This window comes from Eptesicus fuscus, chromosome 8, assembly GCF_027574615.1.
Source record: "Eptesicus fuscus isolate TK198812 chromosome 8, DD_ASM_mEF_20220401, whole genome shotgun sequence".
Taxonomy (NCBI): Eukaryota; Metazoa; Chordata; class Mammalia; order Chiroptera; family Vespertilionidae; genus Eptesicus; species Eptesicus fuscus.
The window spans coordinates 2,948,822-2,972,632 of NC_072480.1; the positions used below are offsets into that span (position 1 = coordinate 2,948,822).

At 42.0% G+C, this 23,811-nt stretch overlaps 1 protein-coding gene across 1 annotated transcript in view; it reads left to right on the plus strand.

Annotated features, from left to right (window-relative positions):
- Positions 1-23,811, plus strand: part of FREM2 (FRAS1 related extracellular matrix 2) — a 363,685-nt gene that overhangs the window by 159,562 nt on the left and 180,312 nt on the right. The window contains exon 4 of the mRNA XM_008160427.3: positions 6,044-6,274. Within this exon, the coding sequence (XP_008158649.2) occupies positions 6,044-6,274 (231 nt within the window). The remainder of the gene's footprint in view (positions 1-6,043; positions 6,275-23,811) is intronic.

Below are 23,811 nucleotides of genomic sequence, written 5' to 3' on the forward strand. Positions count from 1 at the left end.
CACTGGGCCTCTAGTTAAAATATAATTTACTATTTGTTTATTGCATTTGAATGCTCACTAAAGTTTCAAGAACCCCAACACTGCATAAAAGCACTACATAGAATATATATGTTGTGATTTTCTTCAGTACCATCAAAAAAGTTTTAAATACTAATCATTTTCTGCTGCATTGCCCTTTTGAATGAAACAGAGTCAAAAGCAATTTTCTAAAACTCCAATTCAAGCTCACATTCAATTTCATGTAAGTGTAAAATAAGTATTTTAACCAATAAGTATATTGGTAATTTTAGGCAGTAATATAGTTGGCACAAAATATTTGGTATATTGATAAAAAATAATAGCACCCCAAGCAATTATATATTTTCTGTACCATGTTTTATATATATCTAGACTGATAGAATGTTCATAGACAAAAGAGCTTTTATTGAGTGAAAGTATCAACTAAGATATGAATCTAGAAAAATTGTGGCAGAATAAAAAGTTGTAATTGCGTTTATGTCTTCAAAATGCTGTTTGGAAATTTTACTGGTCTATAAGTTAAAATGCTTTAAATAGTAGATCCCCATCCACACACATGAGCACACACATACACACATCCTTGCCACAGTTATAATTCTCACCTGCTCCCCACAATTTCCCCTGATGTTTAGATGCTGGATAATAATTATCCCGTAATTTAAAAATACTCTTTGTTTTATAACTTTAGAAGAGGGGTTTTCACACTATGCTCATTTTATTTAATTTATTTTTTTCAAAGAGAAAGGGACAGGGAGAGAGAGATAGAAACATCAATGATGAGAGAGAATCATTGATTGCCTCCTGCACGCCCCCAACCAGGGAGCAAGCCTGCAACCCCAGGCATATTCCCTGACCGAGAATCAAACCGTAATCTCCTGGTCCATAGGTCAACGCTCAACCACTGAGCCACACCAGCTGGGGTCTGCTGACATTTTAAGGTTACTCTGAATCTAGGTGGGGTTGGTCTGCCTGCAGACCCATCCTGCAGCAAGGGCAGCTTTGCTTCCATCTACTTTATTTGCATGTGCCTCTTCTTAGGCTGTCATTTACACTCTCTGTGTTTAACCTTCCTAGAGCATAGTGAATGCTTTATTGCTCTCTTTTTTAGAAGCATGTTCTCTCTGGACACACACACATGTTCTGCAGAACAAGAATATGGCCCTGTCTTTCTTTTTGTCAGTGAGAAATTAATCTTCACTGTGCTTTGTGCTTAGAAATAAATCAGAGGAAAAATCAAAGGAATAACTAAAAAACTGCCTTACTTAACAATTCTTTATAATTCCTTCATTTATTTACATTTTACTTGAATTCCCACTCCTAATGAGTTTATTTACTTACTAGTGGCCCGGTGCATGAAATTCGTGCATGGGGAGGGGGTGTGTGTCCCTCTGCCCGGCCTGCACCCTCTCCAATCTGGGACCCCTCGAAGGATGTCCTACTGCCAGTTTATAGGGATCGGGCCTAAACCGGCAGTAGAACATCCCTCTCGCAATCCAGGACTCCTGGCTCCTAACCGCTCACCTGCCTGCCTGATTGCCCCTAACCACTCTGCCTGCCGACCTTCTCGCCCCTACCTGCCCTCCCCACTGGCCTGCTCGCCCCCAACTGCCCCCCTGCTGGTCTGCTCACCTCCAACTGCCCCCCCCTTGACCTGATCATCCCCAACAGACCCCCTCCACCAGCCTGATTACCCACAACTGCCATCCCATCCTGGCCTGATCACCCACAACTGCCCTCCCCTCTTGGCCTCTAACCACCTCTACCTCAGCCCCGCCACCATGGCTTTGTCCAGAAGAACGTCCAGAAGGTTTCCTGAAAGGTCTCCCAGTCTAATTAGCATATTACCCTTTTATTAGTATAGATAGAGGCCTGGTGCATGGGTGGGGGCTGGCTGGTTTGCCCTGAAGGGTGTCCTGGATCAGGGTGGGGGTTCCCTTGGGGCATGGGGTGGCCTGGGCGAGGGGCTTATGGTAGTTTGTAGGCTGGCCACGCCCCCATAATTCTCATGGGGTGAGGGTCCCTGCTCAGGGAGTGTGGCCAGCCTGGGTGAGGGGCTGAGGGCCATATTTAGGCTGGCCACACCCCCTTCAGGGTGGGGGTCCCCACTGGGGTGCCTGGCAAGCCTGGGTGAGGGGCTGATGGCTGTTTGCAGGCTGGCTGGCCAAGCCCCCAAGCAGGGACCCTCAATGGGGGCATGGCCAGCTTGGGTAAGGGGCTGAGGGCTGTTTTCAGGCTAGCCACATCTCCTTCAGGGTGGGGGTCCCTGCTGGGGTGCCTGGCCAGCCTGGGTGAGGGGTTGATGGCTGTTTGCAGGCTGGCCAAGCCCCCCCAGTGGAGACTCTTACTCCATTGGGGCTTGGCCAGCCTAGGTAATGGGCTGAGGGCTGTTTTCAGGCTGGCCATGCCCCCCGGCAACCCAGGCTCCCAGCCCCTCCTTTTTTTTCCCAGCCCCTCCTTGAGCGGAGGCCAGGGTGGGCTGGAAGCATGGGTCGCCCCTGGTGACCCAGGCCCCCAGCCACTCCTTCACTGGTGGCCAGGGCGGGATGGAAGCCTGGGTCAACCCAGGCCCCCAGCCCCTCCTTGAGCAGAGGCCAGGGTGGGCGGGAAGCTTGGCTTCCTCTGTCACCGGGGGCAACGCAAGCCTCCTGCTCACTCCAGCTCCGTGGATGCTGCCATCTTTGTTGAGTTAATTTGCATACTCACTCCTGATTGGCTGTTGCGTGTAGCGGAGTGATGGTCAATTTGCATGTTTCTCTTTTATTAGTATAGATTCACTCACAAGTAGCCCATTGTAGCAATGGGAATGTTAATAGTTGAAAAATATTTTTAAGCAATATTTTCAGATTTTTCTCTCCATTGCTTTTTTTAAAAGCTGAATGTTAAAATGTCAAACAAGAGTCTTTTTTTGTGTGTGAAGTTATTTTTCCAATGCACTAATATTTTCTATGTGAGTTCAACGCCAGCAATTTTAAAAAGGTTCTATAACTCTGCTTGGTTAACCTCACATGTTAATTAGTAACCTAAGGAGATAGAAAGTTGGAAATACTTTTATGTGCAGCCCACACCCATGAATCATGGGAGATAGTAATAGATTGATGCTAGAACTGGAAATGAAAGTCAGATTAAAGTGAAGGGTAATCTTGTAGGAGCTCTACAATGAATATGTTTTATGTTACTGTTCTATGACCTCCGCTTTTATTTATGGACTTTTAGAAGTGGATATTTTGCATTATAGCTAAAAGCAAAATATCACTTACCTTCAGGAACACAGTTAGTAAATTATAAATTACATGAAATTTATACATGTATTTTCTCAGAAGTGAGTATACATTTATAACCCATTAATACATGCATAATTTAATTTCACAAAATGATTTGCATCAAGAATCTTATTGCCACCAGTTATTGAACATCTATACTGATAAAAGGGTAATATGCTAATTAGACCAGGAGACCTTCCAGGAGACCGGCAGTTGGGGGCCATGAGGCCTGAGGGGAGGGCAGTTGGAGGCAATGAGGCCAGCAGGGGAAGGGCAGTTGGGGCCCATGAGGCTGGCCAGGGAGGGCAGTTGGGGGCTATGAGGCTGGCAGGGGAGGGCAATTTGGGGCCATCAGGCTGGCCAGGGAGGGCAGTTGGGGGCTATGAGGCTGGCAGGGGAGGGCAGTTGGGGGCCATCAGGCTGGCCAGGAAGGGCAATTGGGGGCTATGAGGCCGGCAGGGAAGGGCAATTGGGGGCTATGAGGCCGGCAGGGGAGGGCAGTTGGGGGCCATCAAGGCTGGTCAGGAAGAGCAGTTGGGGGCTATGAGGCCAGCAGGGGAAGGCAGTTGGGGGCCATGAGGTGAGCTGGGGAGGGCGGTTGGGGGCCATGAGGCTGGCAGGTTAGGGCAATTGGAGGCCTGAGGCTGGCAGGGGAGGGCAGTTGGGGGCCATGAGGCTGACCGGGCAGGGCAGTAGGGGGCCATGAGGCCAGCAGGGGAGGGCAGTTGGGGGCAATCAGGCTGGCAGGTGTGGCAGTTGGAGGCAAGCAGGCTGACGGGGGGGGGCAGTTGGGGGTGAGAAGGCCAGCAGGCAGAGTGGTTAGGGGTGATCGGGCAGGCAGGCAGGTGAGCGGTTAGGAGCCAGTTGTCCAGGATTGCGAGAGGGATGTCCGACTGCCTGTTTAGACCCACAGGGGATCGGGCCGAAACAGGCAGTTGGACATCCCCCAAGGGGTCCCAGGTTGGAGAGGATGCAGGCCAGGCTGAGGGACCACCCCCCGTGCATGAATTTCATGCACCAGGCCACTAGTTTACTAATAAAAGGTACTTCATTAAGCACATTAAATACTTTTATCTTTTACTCCTTATAACAACCCTCTATTCATTAACTCAATCTTTTATTGAGTGCTTATTAAATGCTTGACACTTTATTAGATTATGGACTATGAAGTGATAATAATGAAAGTTAACATTTATTGGGTTCTTATTATGTGTCAGGCCTTGTTCTCAACAACTTACATAGGTAACCTCATGAGAAAAATGTCATTATATCCCTCATCACACAGAAAAGGAAATAGAAAGGTTTTATGCCCATAGTTACACAGCTACTAAGGGGCAGAACTGAGGTTGGCTCCAGAGCTGACTCTCTCAACTACGACATATCATGCTCTTAAATTTTCTACAACTGAGGTAGTTCATAATTTTCCTATGATCCCAAAGCCTCCATGTGGCCAAGGTATGATAAAAAAAAATCAATTCTCTCATTCCAAATGTACCTTCCATCACCTCCATGCCATTTGTTTTCCAGACAAAAAGACTTGAGTTGTAGCATCACTTAGTATATAAAAGTAATATGTTTTGTTTTATAATTAATACTAGAATTCTTAAAAGCATACATTTAAGCAATTTATAAGCTTTTTAATTTCCAGAGTTCTTTTTGTCCCCATCTAGTAACATAATTTATTATATATATGGTTTGCCCGCTAAATATGTTTTATCTCCAAGGAAGGGCATTGTTTTGAACATTGAGTATACTTGACTGTCTCATCTACCACATTAAAGTACGGACTAATATGTTTCCTCCAGAATCTATACATCATTTCTTCATCCTTTATTAAAATGGGGCACCTATTTTACATAGAACCTTGTGGAGATATGAAGTATGTAGTATGTGTCTACCCACCCTTAGATTTTAATGCATATAGATTTACCTGGGGATCTTGCTAAAATGTTGATTCTGACTCAGTATGTCTGGGGTAGGGCTGAAACTGCATTACTAACAATCTCCAAGACGTTGCTCATGCTGCTGGTCCATAGACCATACTTTAAGTAACAAGATAGACTAGCACTGCCCTCATAATAAATACTATGTGTTATTATAAAAAGGGAATCTTTATTTTTCTCCCAAAGCAAACTTAGCATTCCATCGAAGAAATTCTAACACAAACTTAGCTTAAAGAATACTGGTATATAGTAAGCCCTGGGCTGTTGTGAGTCAGCGATTAGAGCAAGCATGTCAAATTCAAAGGCTAACATGGGCCAAATAAATGAGGCATGGGGCCTCCGGGTGGTGAGTTTGACATGCTTGGATTAGAGCATTGGCCTGAGCACTGACAGGTCCGGGTTTGATTCCCGGTCAAGGGCATGTACCTGAGTTGCAGGTTGGTTCCTGAGCCAGTTGGGGCTCATGCAGGAGGCAACCAGTCAATGTGCCTCTCTCACATTGATGTTTCTCTCTCTATTCCCTCTCCATCCCTCACTTCCACTCTCTCTCTAAAAAGCAATGGAAAAACCTCGGGTGAGGATTGAAAAAATAATAATAATATATAGTAAAACCACAATGGGGCAAGCGTAGAGTGGAATCATGAACACCTCCTGTGGGATATTTCCATTGTAGGAGCTACACCCAATTATCCATTTCATGGAATAAGAATGGGGTCTACTTTGCAGTGCACAATCAAGTGATGTACAAAAAGTTAACATGGAAAACCTTAATAATTCAACTGAAAAATGAAACTAAGACAGTGATTTTATGATTCTGTGAAGGTATTGGCACAAGAGATGGGACTGCAGAAAAAGACAAAGATTTCAAAGGTAAAGCACAGAAACAAGTGCAGTTCAACCCAGGCCAGACCAAGGCCACATGGAAAGTGCACATCATGAGTGATGAGGAACATGAACAGTCTGAGACCTTCCAGGTGGTTCTCTCAGAACCAGTGCTGGCAGCTCTGGAATTTCCCACGGTGACCACAGTGGAAATCATTGACCCAGGAGATGGTAAGAGCTATTGTCAACTTGTGTTGCTGCTGTTGGTTGAGTTTTCATGACAAAATACTTTATAAAGAAAGTTTTAAATTCAATTTTTGGGCTTTCTGTAGAGAGAAATTTTTAGATTAATGTTTCAATAGCCTCAGATATGCTGATGAAAGAGGGAATGCAAAAATTAATGAAGGGAAGCTATATATTTTCAAGTAAATGGTGGGGTCGGGGATAGATTGGAGGGGGTCAATGGAGGGAAAAGGTGGACATATGTAATACTTTCAACAATAAAGATTTTTAAAAAAGAAAATACTAAAAAATAATTGTAGGATTGTCAACATACTATAGTTTTATCCTTTAGAACCAACATTATTTATCTCATTTTTCTTAAGTTAATTCATTAATTTTTAAGTCTTTTAAATGTATTAAAATGTTTTTTAAACAATTAGTTTAAGAATTAGGCCATTTTTGAATTGATTTGTTCTCCACATTGAACTTAATTTTTCAAGTTTCTTTCATATATTCATCAGCCTAAAATTTTCATTTGGCTATACATTTCCAGATTTGTTACATAATACCCACTCAACCCACTCCAACCTCTTGGTGTTTTATATCATTGTTCTTAATCTCTAATAGATTATGTTTCTTGTCAATGCACACCTTTGTCTGATGTTGGTAGAAATAAACCTCACTGCTCTTATGTATAATTTGACATTTTCCCTCCTCTTGCTATATGTCTACAGTCTTGACTTGTCTCAATGCAGTCAGAAAAAAACGAAAAAAGAAAAAAAAAGATAGAATGGCTTTTTGAAGGCTGGTATTTATAAAAAGCTTGGAAAGACTCTTCTAAAGCCGAACTCCTGTCAGAAACCAGATGTGACTTTCTTTCAAACTGCCAGCCTACTTTATTTAATCAGTCAGAAAACTCTTACTAGTAAATGTTCTATGAAGATACAATCTACTGAATACATGAAATGGAGACGTATGTGGAAATCTCTGTGTTAAAAGACTGAATAATTAAAGAGAGAGAATAAGAGAACTGAAGCTCTCTGGCTGTCTCTTTAACAGTTCTGCCTTTGGTAAATATGAAGTTCAAATACATTTATAATTTTCATTAAGGAACACTTAGCATTAATTTTACCTGTATTAACTAGTAATAAATAATTAAATTTTCTTCTGTTTCTGAGTTTTGGTTAAGTCCTAGCCTAATAGAGCTTCTCTCTTTTTAAAAAGCCCATGACAGCTTTAATTCATATAAACTGGCTTATTTGTTGTTTGTTTAAAGTCATTTCTTGATATTTTATTTTCAAATTGGTATAATTGCCATACTTTACTATAAGGAATAAGACACTTAAACTCATCTGTGCCTTCCTATTTATAAGGGCAGAGCAACACCCTATATCCATAATAGGTCTGAGAAGTGGGATATTAAAAACAAAATATATATACACAATAATACACACACACATCCTATATAATAAAAGGATAATATACAAATTGACCCTAACGGTGGAACAACTGGTCACTATGACGTGCACTGACCACCAGAGGACAGACGCTCAATGCAGGGGCTGCCCTCTGGTGGTCATTGCGCTCCCACAGGGGGAGCACCTCTCAGCCACAAGCTGGGCTGACGGCTGCAAGTGCAGCGGCAGTGGCAGAAGCCTCTCTCGTCCCAGGGGAGTGGTCCTAAGTCGGCAGTTGGACATTCCCTGAGGGCTCCCGGGCTGCCAGAGGGATGTCTGACTGCCAGCTTAGGCCTGATCCCCTGGGGAGCAGGCCTAAGCCGGCAGGTGTACATCCCCCAAGAGGTTCTGGACTGCAAGAGGGTGCAGGCCAAGCTGAGGGACCCCCCACACACAAGTGCATGAATTTTCATGCACCAGGCCTCTAGTTCCTTATATAAAAGTAAAACTTTTCCATAATTTTATTTCATGTTTTGACTAAGTTATCTTAGAATTTTCTATATGAAGTTCAGCCCTCTTCATTTTAGACTATGATCATCCCTATAATAACTGACAAGTGTTACATAATACCTGCTACGTTCCATGACTTGTTGAAGACCATTGGCCTTGAAATTATAAGACTTGGGTTTAATTCCCAACACTATCATTTCTAGTTGTATGACCTTAACCAAATAAAACAGCTTTTGTTTAGTTTCTTGATGCACAAAATAAGAAAAATTATTCTCATTTTGTAGCATTCTTATGGAAGAGTTCTGTAAAACATAAAGCACAATAAAAATATTGTTGTGATTTCTAATATCATAAATATAATATTAGATTTTATTTTAAGAGATTAAATAATTCTTATTTCCACAAATGATCACTCTCTCAATTATCTCAAAATTTTGAATTTCTTTCTAAACTATCTTGTAATTCTTCACATGTAAATTCACCAGCCCTAGGAACCCTTATGCCTATAATCTCTCTCTCTCTCTCTCTCTCGCTCTCTCTCTCTCTCTCTCTCTCTCTCTGTATTAATTCCAGTATATTTTTTGAAAAAAATTTTATGTATGTATTAAAAATGTATCCACCCTGACCGGTATAGCTCCCTCAGTGGTTAGAGCATCGAGGAGTCACAGGTTTGACTCCAGGTCAAGGTTATGTACCTGGGTTGCAGGCTTGATCCCCAGCCCTAGTCAAGGCACATACAGGAGGCAACCAATTAATGTGTCTTTCTCACACTGATGTTTCTTTCTCTCTCACTCTCTGTCTTCATCTCCCTCCCTCCCTTCCACTCTTTCTAAAAAGCAATGAAAAAAAATATCCTCGAGTGAGGATTAACAACAACTACAAATGTATCCAGCTCATACTTGTTCTGATTACAACACTACGTATTAGGAATACAAAGATGAGATGCCATCCTTTCTATCAAAGATCATATGATCTACTAGAAAAGAAAGACCTGTCAATAAGTGATTGCAACAAAATGTGATGTGGAATAACAAAGTATGAACAATGTGTTATGGGAGCAAGAAGATGGAATAATCAACTTTTCATTACTTTAAGCAGGGAACTGTTTTCAGTTATTTGCCAGTTTATATAATTACAAGCAAGTACATCCTTTTCCCAATAGTTTACTTAACCATAACTGGTACTGATAATGATGACTGAAACTAATTGAGTACCTACTATGTGCCACATAGTGTGTTTAACACGTTATATACATTCTTTCATTCAGCCTTTTTTGCTTCACTACCTTGTAGGCATATATACCATTTTAGACATTTTACTTGATGTCTACAGGGTGCTCTGAAGTCATATGTGACAAGTTTTAGAACATTGGTTCACAAATTTAAGACCAAAAATTACTTAACACAAACCCTCTACACATACACAGAAACAAATACAGACATGTATATGTCCTGGAGTCTCACATGTTCATAATTATACTCCTACTAGGGGCCCGTTTTGCAGGAAGATTCCTGCAAGACTTCTGGTGGGCTTCCCTCCTGCCACCACCACCTCTCCCGCCCCCCCACCCCTCCCGCTGCATCCCTGCTGCGCACCCCGCCCCACCCCACCATGCCTGCTGCCACCGACCGCCTCTGCCCGCCTCTGCGGCCGCACGCGCCACCCACGCTTTCCCTCCAACAGCCGCCTTGCTTTCCACTTTGCATCCCTCTTCCTTGAATGCTGTCTTCAGTCTTCACTCCTCCCTCCCTCAGCATATGCAAATTAACCGCCATCTTGGTTGGGTTAATTTGCATACTCACCCTGATTGGCTGGTGGGCATGGCTTGGGCGTAGCTAAAGTGTGGCCAATTTGCATATTACTCTTTTATTAGGTAGGTTAATTCTATCTATCCATTTATATTATTTAAATTATATATTTGTGATTTAGTTAAAAATTTTCAATGACTATGAATTTTATTCAATACATAAGTTTCTATATTCACTGCAAAAATAATAATACACTTGGGGGCTTATTTATTTAGTCTGAGGCAATACTCAGTGCTCATATGAATGCTCTGTAATACCTCTCATGCCTCCAGATATTTGTGATTCTCTAACTGGAAATCATGGCTCTATAATCAATAGAGTCCACCCATCTTTAAAGACTGGGTCCAGTTATCATGTTTTCCTGTATCATTTGTGTAAGAGCACACACAGCATAACTCAAAGAACAGACACTAATGAGAGCTTGGTACATTAATCCACATCCCTGACTGCCCTGGGAGCCAATAATTGAGTAGAGCTAAATCTCCTGAACAGCCACATGCAACTGTCATAGTCATTCTGATACTTGCCCCTCCCAATCAAGGATGGACCATCCAGGCACAGGCCAACTGTTGGAGGGGCTCAGAAACCCACATTATTTTTTCTAGAATAGACATATTTTGTTGCATAAAAATAGGAGACTGAGAAGAGGCTTTTCCTATTATTCAACAAAAGGCTGAGGTGTCACTGAAGATGGAATGGACCATTCTTCCATGTCATGAATATCAATAACTTCCTAGACAAATGGGTTTAGTCATTTATTGAGTAAATCAATAAATTCAGTTCCATCATAAATAAAAGACTATATGTAGTACAAAGTGGAAAAACTAGAATAAGAAGAGAACAGATTGCTGAGCAGAGATATTAACTTCTCTTTGCCTTACTTCCCATGCCTCAGGATGTTTGTGGTCCCCAGGTTCACACCTGTAGGAAATCTGTCATTTGTTGTCATGACCTTTACCTTATTCTTTTGCCCTTCTCTATTGTGTTGCTATCCTCCCTTGTTTCAGTTTGATTCCAAAATTTCCATCCTTTACATGTGCACATAGATAAGTTCCAGTTGGGAGGGGTTTTAAAGAGCTTTAAATATTTAACTCATTTTCTGTATGAGGAACCTGAGAAATAGATCCATCCTGTAGTCTCTGCCCAAGACAAGTTTAGTTTTATTTTATTTTCTTTAATATTGGCAGATATGGGTAAAATTGCACTTCATTTGAGGGAGTGGGCACTCCTTTATGAAACTCCATTAAGTGGTAATAATTGTCTTCCATTTAAAATTCCTCTATAGCTAGGCTGGACTGGGATCAAAAGCAGACAATAGATTTCCATGAGAAATTTTAGGTTGCTGTTCCTTTTACTTTTCTTTTAAACTGAAACCTGTAGAGAATTTTTATATGAATTTATTTAGCTAAACTGATGACAATACTGGGAAGCAAGATCTTATGTGCTATAGAGAATGAGTTTTTCAGTTTATTTTTACATTTGAAATTAAGAAGGGAATGTGAGGAAAATTGCATGAAGGTGGGAGAAAGCAAGGTGAGCATTGGATTACAAGGTAGTTACAAGATTATGTTCTCTCTTGATGGTCATTAAGTTTCTGAAAGGTCTGAAAAAGAGGAATTTCAAAGGTGTGTTAACCCAAATGCACAGAAACAATGCACAGGGCTGGTTTAAGGAAAAGATAATCATTGTACGAAAGAAGTTTTGTGCCTGAGATGTGACTGCCCACCATGACCTCCCCAGGTAGGAATTTATTATCAGATCTGTCTGTGAAGATACTTTTTGGCAAGATTTATTATAGAGCCTGGTTTTCATTGACAGTTTCCCCTTTTGGTCATAAATAAAACCATAGGATGAATTGATGACCAACTTTCTGATTGAATAGTTTGGTCTCACAGTGCTAGGAAGGCTCATTCCTAGGAACAATCAGTATCAACATTGTCTTGTTGAAATGGTGGACCACTGTGGAAGGGGCAAAACCATAACCATGGATTGTAAATTAAGGCCATATTTTCCCCAAAAGAGAAATGGAAGGCAGTCAGGTCTTCTAGCTTTCATAACAAAAAAGACTCTGGATCATTTTTATCCTGTGAAATATCATGATCTGAGTTTTGCCATCAGTCTCATTTTTCTGTATTTGGTATCTAGTATAACATTTACATAAGTCATAAAAAGAGTATTAACAGTTATTTTATGTATCTTCAATAATCATTAACAGTTGGATTGTATAGAAAAATTCAAAGAACAAGTATACTAACTATTATTATTACTCATATCATTAGCAGATAGGTAAAGGTAATCAAATAAAATAGCTTCTGAATTCATCATCAATCTATATATATATATACAGGCCTTGTTGATGTCTTGGGATAGTGGTCTACCTCTGATGTCAGTGGCTTCTCATCCTACAGGAATTCTTGGTATTCACTGTAGGTTGAGGTGAGTGTCAGAGATGGAGTTGATAGATGTTCATTCCTGGTTAGACACCTTTTATAAATGAAAAATATGGATCCATGATTTAACCCCTTGAAGTTTAGCTGCACATGGATTAGTTAGAAATATCTGATAAGGTCCCTTTGAATGAGGTCGGAAAGAGTGCTTTTTATTTTATTTTATGTCAATTCCAATAAACAAAGCTCCAGGTGGCAGTCAATGATTTTTAAAAACTTTGTCTCCTGGGAGCTCACAGTGAAAAGAAGCGATTACCTATTCAGCATTATTTTCAATAATGACATCGTATGAGTTCCTTTATCTAATTTAAATCCAGCTTAAATGCACTATTATTCAAGACGGAATGAAGAAAAAATTGGGGTTTGCCAGGGAACCTGGAAGAACCAAGTGGCCATCTTGGGTTTCCCATTACCCCAGCTATTCATTCAACATACAATATTCCCTAGAAGTTGTTTATCACTTATTTTACAATGTCTTCCATGCAATTTAACATTAAAAATACATATATTTTGAGCCCTGGCCAGTGTGACTCAATTGATTGGAGCATCGTTCCTTACACCAAAGGGTTGAAGGTTTGATTCCAGGTCAGGGCACACACCCAGGTTGTGGGTTTGATACCTGGCAGGGGTGATTTCAGGAGACAACTAATAGATGTGTCTCTCTCACATCAATGTTTCTCTTTCTCTCGCTCTCCCTTCTTTTCTCTCTAAAATCAATATAAAATATTTTTAGGGGTTTCAGGGACCTTTCTGAAACACTGCAAATTTATTCCTACATATATTGAGATTCTAACCCTTAAAACCAAAATATCTAATAAAAACTAAGAAGTAAACAATTAGCATCAAATTCCACTATTAGCATGGATTTATTTTTGTAAAATGGGTAAAATATAACATTATATTTAATATTGACAACTTGAAAGACATGTATGTTCTACTTAAACCAACAAACTTAAAAAAGCTTTTATATACTAAGGATAAATTTTTGATCACATGAACTTAAAAGCATTTGAATTAGTGTTTTTTTTTAATTTAAATTCTTTATTGTTGAAGTATTACATATGTCTCCTTTTTTCCCCTAATTTTATTTCTGAGAATTTTAAAATACCAAATCCTTACAAACTCTCACCTTTAAATTAAATTTAACAATACCATACAGAGGTAAAAAAAAAAAAATCTCACAATTAAAACATACACATATAGAAATACACCGACAGACAAAAACAGGGACCTTTATTTTATTTTATAATTTTATTTATAATTTTTTTATTTTATTAAGGTATTATATGTGTACATCTCTTACCATTGTCCCCCCCACTCCACACCCATACATGCCCTCACCCCCCAGAGTTTTGCGTCCATTGGTTATGCTTATACGCATGCATACAAGTCCTTCGGTTGATCTCTTATCTTCCCCACCTCTCCCTAACCTTCCTGCTATAATTTGACACACTGTTTGATGCTTTACTGCCTCTGTATCTATCTTTTTGTTCATCAGTTTATAATGTTCTTTATTATCCATAAATGAGTGAGATCATGTGGTATTTTTCTTTCATTGACTGGCTTATTTCACTCAGCATAATGTTCTCCAATTCCATCCAGGTTGCTGCAAATAGTAATTCCTTCTTTTTTATGGCAGCATAGTATTCCATTGTGTAGATGTACCATAGTTTTCTGATCCAGTCATCTGCTGATGTGCATCTAGGCTGTTTCCAGATCTTAGCTATTGTAAATTGTGCTGTTATGAACATAGGAGTGCATATATCCTTTCTGATTGGTGTTCCCAGTTTCTTAGGATATATTCCTAGGAGTGGGATTACTGGGTCAAATGGAAGTTCCATTTTTAGTTTTTTGAGGAAACTCCGTACTGTTTTCCACAGTGGCTGCACCAGTCTGCATTCCCACCAGCAGTACACGAGGGTTCCTTTTTCTCCGCATCCTCACCAACACTTGTCGTTTGTTGATTTGTTGATGATAGCCATTCTGACAGGTGTGAGATCGTACCGCATTGTTGTTTTGATTTGCATCTCTCGGATAATTAGTGACGTTGAGCATGTTTTCATGTGTCTCTTGGCCTTCCTTCCGTCTTCTTTTGAAAAGATTCTATTTAGGTCCATTGCCCATTTTTTTATTGGATCATTTATCTTCCTTTTATAAAGTTGTATAAGCTGCCTGTAGATGTTGGAGATTAAACCTTTATCAGTGATACCATTTGCAAATATGTTCTCCCATAAAAACAGGGACCTTTAAACCAAGAGAAAACTCACTAGTTTATAAAAGAACAATTGGATCCAAATTTTGTTTTGGAGGCTTTACAACTTAAATTTGTCCTTCACAAGTCAAGTGTCAAATGACCTTCTCCCTATTGAAATAAGGGCAGTTCTTTTTAACACCTCAGAGAATTGGGTTGACATCTAAATCCTGTTTTTTAAGCCTCAAGAGACCCACTAAATACATTTTCCATTTTTCTGCCTAATTTTATAGCCAGCTTTTCCTAATCATGCACACAAAAGATTAATTTAGAAGTGTCAAAGGATCCTCTTCATGGCCATCTTGCAGTAGTATCAATGGGAGGCTTGTCAGACACAGAGGCACATTTCCTGTGTTAATTTTAGTTTTTTTTCTATAAGATCTGCAGCATCTGAAGAAACTTCTTAGGAAACCAATCCTTATATGCATTTCTCCAGATGAGTCAAAAGTGTTGGGTATCTCTATAGAACTGTTTTATGTCCTAGAGGACATGTTTCCTCAGCCAGGCCTACAAAGATTCTGAATTACACAAGAATACTCAAAATGTGGGTTGTGGAAACAAGTTTCCTTCCTCTTTGAGTCTTTCATTTAACCAGCAAAGATTTTGTTCAGACTCTCAGTAAGCAATTCAATAAAAAACTGAAATTAAAACTGTACCCCATTTTCCCCTCCTTTTCCTTAGTTATCTCAACCCTTATGCATCTCAAAAACTTTCTAAGAACACCTCAAATAAAGTTAGGATCTGCTACTTAAAGCAAGGAGGTTTGAGAGTCTGAGAGAAAACTCTACCAAATTCACCTAATATGAAGCAGGGAGTTGGTGGGGCACAGTGGGCTCCTGCTGATACTAGCACCAAGTCTGGGCTGTGAGGTGGTCCCGGATGGGCTTCTTCAGAATCCTGTCAGCTAAATGTTTAAACTTGCAGAAGCAAGATTTCAAATGCTACAGAGAATAACAGTTTTACAGTTTCCTTTATACATTTGAAATTACAGAAGGAATGGAAGATTGCATGAAGGTGGGAAAAAGCAATATAGGAATTGGATTACAGGGTAATTAACAAGACTATGTGATCTTAAGTTTCTGAGGGGTCTGAAAAAATGCATTTCAAAAGTATGTTAACACAGATGCACAGAAACAATGGACAGGGCTTGCTTAAAGAAAAGATAATCCTTTTACTAAAGAAGTTATATACCTGGGGTGTGACTATAGGTATATAACTTTATGACCTGCCCAGTTAAGAATTTATAATTTCATAACTCTATGAATTTACTGTTGGTTAGATTTATTACAGATTACCTTTTTTGTTCACACCATGAAGTTCAAATAGGTTATTCTATAGGTCAAGGATAAGATAGTCATAATGCTAATGTCCGGTCATATATGAATATCCATTCTGAGCCAGATCAGGCATTAGGAACTTTATAACTTATCTCACTGAAGTCTTATGTTTAGAACTGTGCAATTTATATATCAATTTTCAAATAGAATCTTAGACTCACAAAATTAACTTCTTTAAAGTCCCTCAGTTGATAAGTGCCAGAGCCAAATCATAAACAGTATACTTTGCCACAGCTGCATTATTTACCTACTAGAGGCCCAGTGCACAAAATTCATGCATGCAGGGGTGTGTCCCTCAACCCAGTCTGCACCCTCTCCAATCTGGGACCCCTCGGGGGATGTCTGACTGCTGGTTTAGGCCTGATCGCCCCCTAACTGCTCCCCTGGTGGCCTGATTAACGCCTAACTGCTCCCCTGCTGGCCTGATCACCCCCAACTACCCTCCCCTGCTGGCCTGATTGCCCTCAACTGCCCTCCCCTGCTAACCTGATGGCTCCCAATTGCCCTCCCCTGCCAGCCTGATTGCCCCCAACTGCCCTACCCTGCCAACCTGATTGCCCCCAACTGCCCTCCCCTGCTGGCCTGATGGCCCCCAACTGCCCACCCCTGCTGGTCTGATCACCCACAACTCCCCTCTCCTGCTGTGACCCACCTCCTCTATCAGGACCCTCCTCCTCCTCGTGGGGCAGTGGAGATGCCTGTATCATCCTCCTCCATGCCGCGCAGAGCCGCAGGACCCTCACTGTGCAGAGCCGCTGCCGAGCCCCACCTCCACTGTGTGTGCAGCCATCTTGTGGCGGACATCTTGTATATATAGGATTCTTGTATATGCAAAACAAAAACCTAAGAACAAAGTAATTTCTTCTATTTTTATTCTGCTGTTTTCTCTTTATATATCAAGCCTCAAAGATATTAGTATAGGTGAAAAAAGTGTTCTAGGAAAATAATCAAGAAATGTATGTTCAACAAATGTCTATTGAGCATCTGCTATATGCCAGGAATTCTACTAAGAACAAGAGATACAGGTGCTAGGGGAAGAAGGCACACTAAGCATGAAGGGTTATATAATTAGGTGATTACATTGTACTAATTGTACAATTAGAAATACAAAATGAAATGTGTGATAAGGGACTAAAGTGCACCCGTGGGAGAAGTATCTAACCTAGAATAAAAATTCTTAACTTTCTATATATTAGGTTCCCCAACTGTCAGAAATTATGTCACCTCTCTTTAGTCTTAGAAGCACATAGATATCCTATATAATAAAGAGCTAATATGCAAATGGTCATCACACCCTCATGCCAGAACTGCTCAGACACTCAACACTGGGGAGAGAGGACTTGCACGAGAGGAATGGGGACCAGCCAGGGACAAATGAGCTTGCACGAGAGGAATAGGGATCAGCCAGGCTGCGGCCTGGGAGAGAGACAAGCCGCCCACCCTGTGGTCCCGGGCACCTACAGCTGCGGACGGCCTAGGCAAAGCCGACCCAGGTCCTCGGTGCTCCTCGGTGCCTGCAGCCAGCCAGAGGGAGGGAAGCCCAGGTCCCTGGGTGGCTGCAACTGGCTGGAAGAGAGAATCCTAGGTCCCGGGTGCAGGGCGAGGCAGAGGCAGTTAGAGTCGATCAGGCCAGCAGGGGAGCAGTTAGGCAGTTAGTGGTGATTAGGCCAGTAGGGGAGCAGTTGGGGATGATCAGGCAGGCAGGCAGAGGGGGTAGGGGCAATCAGGCAGACAGGCAGATGAGCGGTTAGGAGCAGCAGTCCCAAATTGTAAGAGGCAGTCGGACATCCCCCGAGGGGTCCCGGATTGGAGAGGGTACAGGCCGGGCTGAGGGACCCCCCCCATGCATGAATTTCATGCACCGGGCCTCTAGTTAATTAATATTAAACATTTTCATTCCCTTTAAAAATAAAATATCTAAGAGTTAAAACTTATTTGATTTAAAAATGCGATTCCTTTTTTACTTTGTGTGATTTCTAAGCAGAGTAAATTGAATATTATGTACATTATTAGGAGAACACAACCTCAAATATAGATATTTGAGTACAGATGCCTAGCATAGTTTTTAAAGCCTTAAAGCATTTTATGCAACTACTTTGTACACTTACAAACTTCTGATTAAAATGGGCTTATTCTGCTATCTTGATGATATAAAATTATAGCTATGAGCTAGTGAATTAAATATTTGATCTCTGTAGTCATTTTTTTGTGGGGTCAGATTGGTTAATAATATGTAATATTTAGTAGAGAATAAATATAGTATTCTGGCGGAAAGTGGAACTTATATCTCAAGAACCCTAACCTTTTGATACAAAGAAAAAACAGACTTTTATTTGCTGAGTGAGCCAAACCTATTTTATGAGATGGAATTCAGAAGACATAGGCTATTTTATGAAATCCAAACATTAATTATTGTTTTAAAATTTTTGTACCATTTGTAGTGTTGAAAAAGGAGATCACTGGCTAACTGATATTTTGAGATGAGCCTGCCAAAATTGAGGTCCAGAATTAATGATAGTAAACTGCAGCTCATGACAGAGAAATAAATAATTAAAAAACAGTATGCAAGAGCTTCAATTTCATTGAGTGTCAATGCTTATTTCTTTTTAAGTGTATAATTGTGAAGCACGAGTCATCATTCTATGAGAAACAAAAAATCCTTTGTTGAAAACAAGCACACAAACAAAACACTTGTTAAAAATATAGCACACAGTTTCTGACAACATAAGATTGATACAAAAAAAAAAAAGGGCATAAAATAAAACTCTTTTAGTGACTTAAAACTTTCTGAAAGTTTCTACATTTACAAAAGAAAAACATTTAATGATACAAAAATTACCCATAGATTCACTCTAACTAACATGTTTTGCCTAGTACTAACGAGTAATCTTTGGAATTCATAGTACCCTGATCTGAACTTGTAACACATGTTATTTAGATATGTTTTAATCATTTTCATCTATTTCTTTTTCAAGCCCCTGTTGAAATGAGCCAATATTACTATGTCTGTTTCAGAGGTATAAAAGAACTATCCAAGTTCCAAAATATCAGTGACAAAGTCTGTATTCAGTACCACTTGTTGGACAGTCTAATGGCACCAAAGTAGCCTGAAGGTGTATTGGAATATCTTCCAGTTGTTTTTGAATGCAGCAAATGTTTTAAAAACAACAAACACTCAATGCCTTTATCCATTCACTGCATTTTCTTTCCTTCCTTTGTTCTGTTAAAGAAAAAATTAAAAATATTTTATTCTATTAGATTTTTACCAGTCTGTTTTTTAATTTGTTCAGTATAATTGAAAAAAGTTCAGTTTGAATATTCCCTTTCAAATGTAGCTACAACTACTTTATTTCTGATAATAGAGTCTTTTTTCTTGACCTAAGTTACAGCACAGTTAAACCTAAAGGTAAAAATAGCAATTGTAAATCTAAGTATTCATTACTATATAGTAACAACAACTAACTAAAAAAAACGCATTAACTTTATTCATCTTTATCTTTCATAATAAAGAGTAAGGAGCCCAATTTGAAAATATAAGAGTAACACAAGTTCATTTTCAAAAAGTTAAAGATTTAAAGAAATAGCTGTCATTTGTAGTCCGAACACGTGGAAATGACCACTATTAGTGTTTGAGAGGATGACCTTGCTGTCATTTTTTCCATATGTTTCTATTTACTTAGTGTGGAGTTTACTATTTTTTATACTACAACCCTTGCTTTCTCATGAACACCTTCCTAGAAACTGCTGCAGTTTCAACCTAATGTGCTAATGGGATTTGGCATAGTTTTTTATATTATACTAGAGGCCCAGTGCACGAAATTCGTGCATGGGGGCATGTGGCCCTCAGCCCAGCCTGCACCCTCTCCAATCTGGGACATCCTGGGACATCCCTCTCACAATCCAGGACTGCTGGCTCTGAACTGTTCGCCTGCCTGCCTTCCTGATTGCCTCTAACCGCTTCTGCCTGCCAACCTGATCACCCCTTAACCACTCCCCTGCCAGCCTGATTGATGCCTAACTGCTCCCCTGCAAGCCTGATTGCCCCTAACTGCCCTCCCCTGCAGGCCTGGTCACTCCTAACTGCCCTCCCCCGCAGGCCTGGTCACCCCTAACTGCCCTCCCCTGCAGGCCAAGTCCCCCTCCCCAACTGCTCTCCCCTGCAGGTCTGCGTCCCCCCCAACTTCCCTTCCCTGCAGGCCCGGTCGCCCCCAACTTCCCTCCTCTGCCAGCCTGGTCACCCCACCTCCCCTGCAGGCTTGATCACCCACAACTGCCCTCCCTTGAAGGCCTTGTCCCTCCCAACTGCCCTCCCCTGCTGGCCTTATTGCCCACAACTGCCCTCCCTTGCAGACCTTATCCTTCCCAACTGCCCTCCCCTACTGGCCATCTTGTGGCAGCCATCTTGTGTCCACATGGAGGCAGTCATCTTTGACCACATGGGGACAGCCATCTTATGTGTTGGAGTGATGGTCAATTTGCATATTATTCTTTTATTAGATAGGATAGAGGCATGGTGCATGGGTGGGGCAGGTTGGTTTGTCCTGAAGGGTGTCCCGGATCAGGATGGGGGTTCCCTTGGGGTGTGGGGCGGCCTGGGTGAGGGGCCTGTGGTGGTTTACAGGCCAGCCATGCCCCCGGGCAACCCAAATGGAGGCCCTGGTATCTGGGATTTATTTATCTTCTATAATTGAAACTTTGTAGCCTTGAGCAGTGCCAAGCCTCCTGCTCGTACCATGGCCACAGCCATTTGTGTTGGAATTTATTTATCTTCTATAATTGAAACTTTGTAGCCTTGAGTGGAAGCTAAGGCAGGCCAGGGCTGTGAAGCTTGGCTTCCTCCATCGCCGGAGGCAACTCAAGCCTCCTGCTCTTTCCAGCTCTGTGGCTGCCGCTATTTTTGTTGGGATTTATTTATCTTCTATAATTGAAACTTTGTAGCCTTGAGTGGAGGCCTGGGCCCGCCAGGGCAGGCAGAAAGCTTGGCTTCCTCCATTGCTGGGAAAACCCAAGTCTCCTGTTCGCTGCAGCCATCTTGGTTGGGTTAATTTGCATACTTGCTCCTGATTGGCTGGTGGGCGTGGCTTGTGGGTGTGGTGGAGGTACAGTCAATTTGCATATTACTCTTTTATTAAATAGGATTATACAGGTATTATGTATGTATACATATTGTATCTACATATGTACTCTTGCATAATACTTTTGTAATTTTATTAATATGTATATTATACATATGATATACTCTTGCATAATACTTTTGTAATTTATGTGGATAAAATTATGTGAACATATAATCTACATATGTACAGTTCTTTTAAACACATTAGGTCTTTAAAAGACTTCTCAAATCTTTTGTTTCTAACTTTCTTTTTTCTTCTACTATACCTGCCATTTCTGTTTTATCAGTACTTTAGTTCTCTCTTTTATAATCTCAATTTACCTTTTATTTTTCTCTGGCATGAGTAATACTCCCTGATACTCTGAGTGTTCTTTTAGGAGCAGACCATAATGATTATGAGCTTGAGCTCTAAGACAGATTTTCTGGGTTTAAATCTCAGCACTATCACCTACCAGCCTAACTTTCATGTCTACCTCATGTTCTCAGAGGTAAATTGACAGTCATAATAGTTCTTACCTGAAAGCATTGTTGCAAAGATAAAATTAGCTGATACATGTAATTTGTTTAGAATAGGGCTTAACAAATAATAAGAATCCCATACATATTAGCTAATCATTTTTTAAGGATAATACAAGAATGCTACTTTCCAGGACTTTATACATAAAAAGCTATGCTTACTTGAAACACTCTGCATGTAAGGTTCTATAATCCTCTCTAATAATAGACAAATATGCAAATTGACCATACCTCTGACACACCCACAAACCACGCCCACAAGCCATGCCCACCATTTAATCAGAGCGAGCATGCAAATTAACCCAAACCAAGATGGCTACAGCCACAGAGAGCAAGGTTTCCTAGGTAACAGAGGAAGCCAAGCTTTCCGCCTGCCCTGGCAAGGCCTAAGCCTCCACTAAAGCTTCAAAGTTTCAATTATAGAAGGTAAACAAATTCAAACAAATGGCGGCAGAATGGAGCTTGAGAGAGCAGGCCAGGGTTCCCGCCAGCAACAGGGGAAGCAAAGCACACACTGGCCAGGCCCAGGCCTCCGCTTAAGGCAACAAAGTTTCAATTATAACCCCAACAGAAATGGCTGCCGGCCGCGGAGGGAGCCCCAGGCTTGGCTCTGCTCCAGGCTACAAAGTTTCAATTGTAGAAGGAAAATAAATTCCAGACACCAGGGCCTCTGCTTGGGTTGCCAGGGGGCGTGGCCCGCCTGCAAACCACCACAGGCCCCTCGTTCAGGCTGCCCCACGCCCCAAGGGAACCCCACCCTGATCAGGGATACCCTTCAGGGCAAACCAGCTGGCCTCCACCCCTGTACCAGGCCTCTATCCTATCTAATAAAAGAGTAATCTACAGATTGATCATCACTGCAACACACAATATCGCTGCCCCCATGTGGTCAAAGATCCTGCCCCCATGTGGACACAAGATGGCCACCACAAGATGGCCAGCAGGAGAGGGCAGTTGGGAGGCACCCGGCCTGCAAGGGAGGGCAGTTGAGAAGGACCAAGCCTACAAGGGAGGGCAGTTGGAGGTGATCAACCCTGCAGGAGAGGGCAGTTAGGGGTGACCAGGCCGGCAGAGGAGGGAAGTTGGGGGCAAACAGGCTGGCAGCAGAGTGGTTAGGGGGTGATCAGGCTGGCAGGCAGAAGCGGTTAGGGGCAATCATGAAGGCAGGCAGGCAAGCAGTTGGGAGCCAGCAGTCCTGGATTGTGAGAGGGATGTCCGACTGCCCGTTTAGGCCCAATCCCAACGGGCAGTCGGACATCCCTTGAGGGGTCCCATATTGGAGAGGGTACAGGCTGGGCTGAGGGACAACCCCCCTCCGTGCACGAATTTCGTGCACCGGGCCTCTAGTCCTATATAATAAAAGCCTAAAATGCAGTGTCCAGTTGTCTAATCATCCATTCAACCAATCAAAGCATAACATGCTAATGATATGCTAAGGCCGCTCAACTGCACACTATGATGTGCACTGACCACCAGGGGGCAGACAGTCGACTGGTCGACTAGTCGCTATGATGTGCACTGACCACCAGGGGGCAGATGCTCCAACTGGTATGTTAGCTTGCTGCTGGGGTCCAGCAGATTGGGACTCAGTGAAATGGGCCGGACATGCCCTGGAGCCCTCCCACTGTCCCTCCCCAGCTGACCAACCTCCCACGTTCCTCCCTGGCCCTGATTGTGCACCGGTGGGGTTCCTCCACCTGGCCTGCACCCTTTCTCAACCCAGGACCCCTCAGGGATTGTCGGAGAGCCGGTTTCAGCCCGATCCTGCAGGCCAGGCCTTGGGACCCCACTGGTGCACGAATTTGTGCACTGGGCCTCTAGTTATATATATAAAAGTCTAAGTGACCAGCCGACTGGCCATCCAGCCTGTATATATGACTCGCACTGACCACCAGGGGGCAGACGCTCAACGCAGGAGTTTTGCAGAGTGCCCTCTCGCACTCTGAGACCCCTCAGGGGAGGTCAGACTTCCGGTTTTGGCCCGATTCCCACAGGCCAGGCTGAGGAACCCACCCTGCCAGAGGGACCCTACTCACTCTGCAGATCCTCTTCAATCCCTGGAGCTGCCCCAAGTGCAGCCGGCCAGGGAGGGACTTCAGGAGGTTGGATCCAGGGTGTGTCTGGCCCATCTCGCCCAGTCCTGCCCCGCCGGCCACCTTCTAAT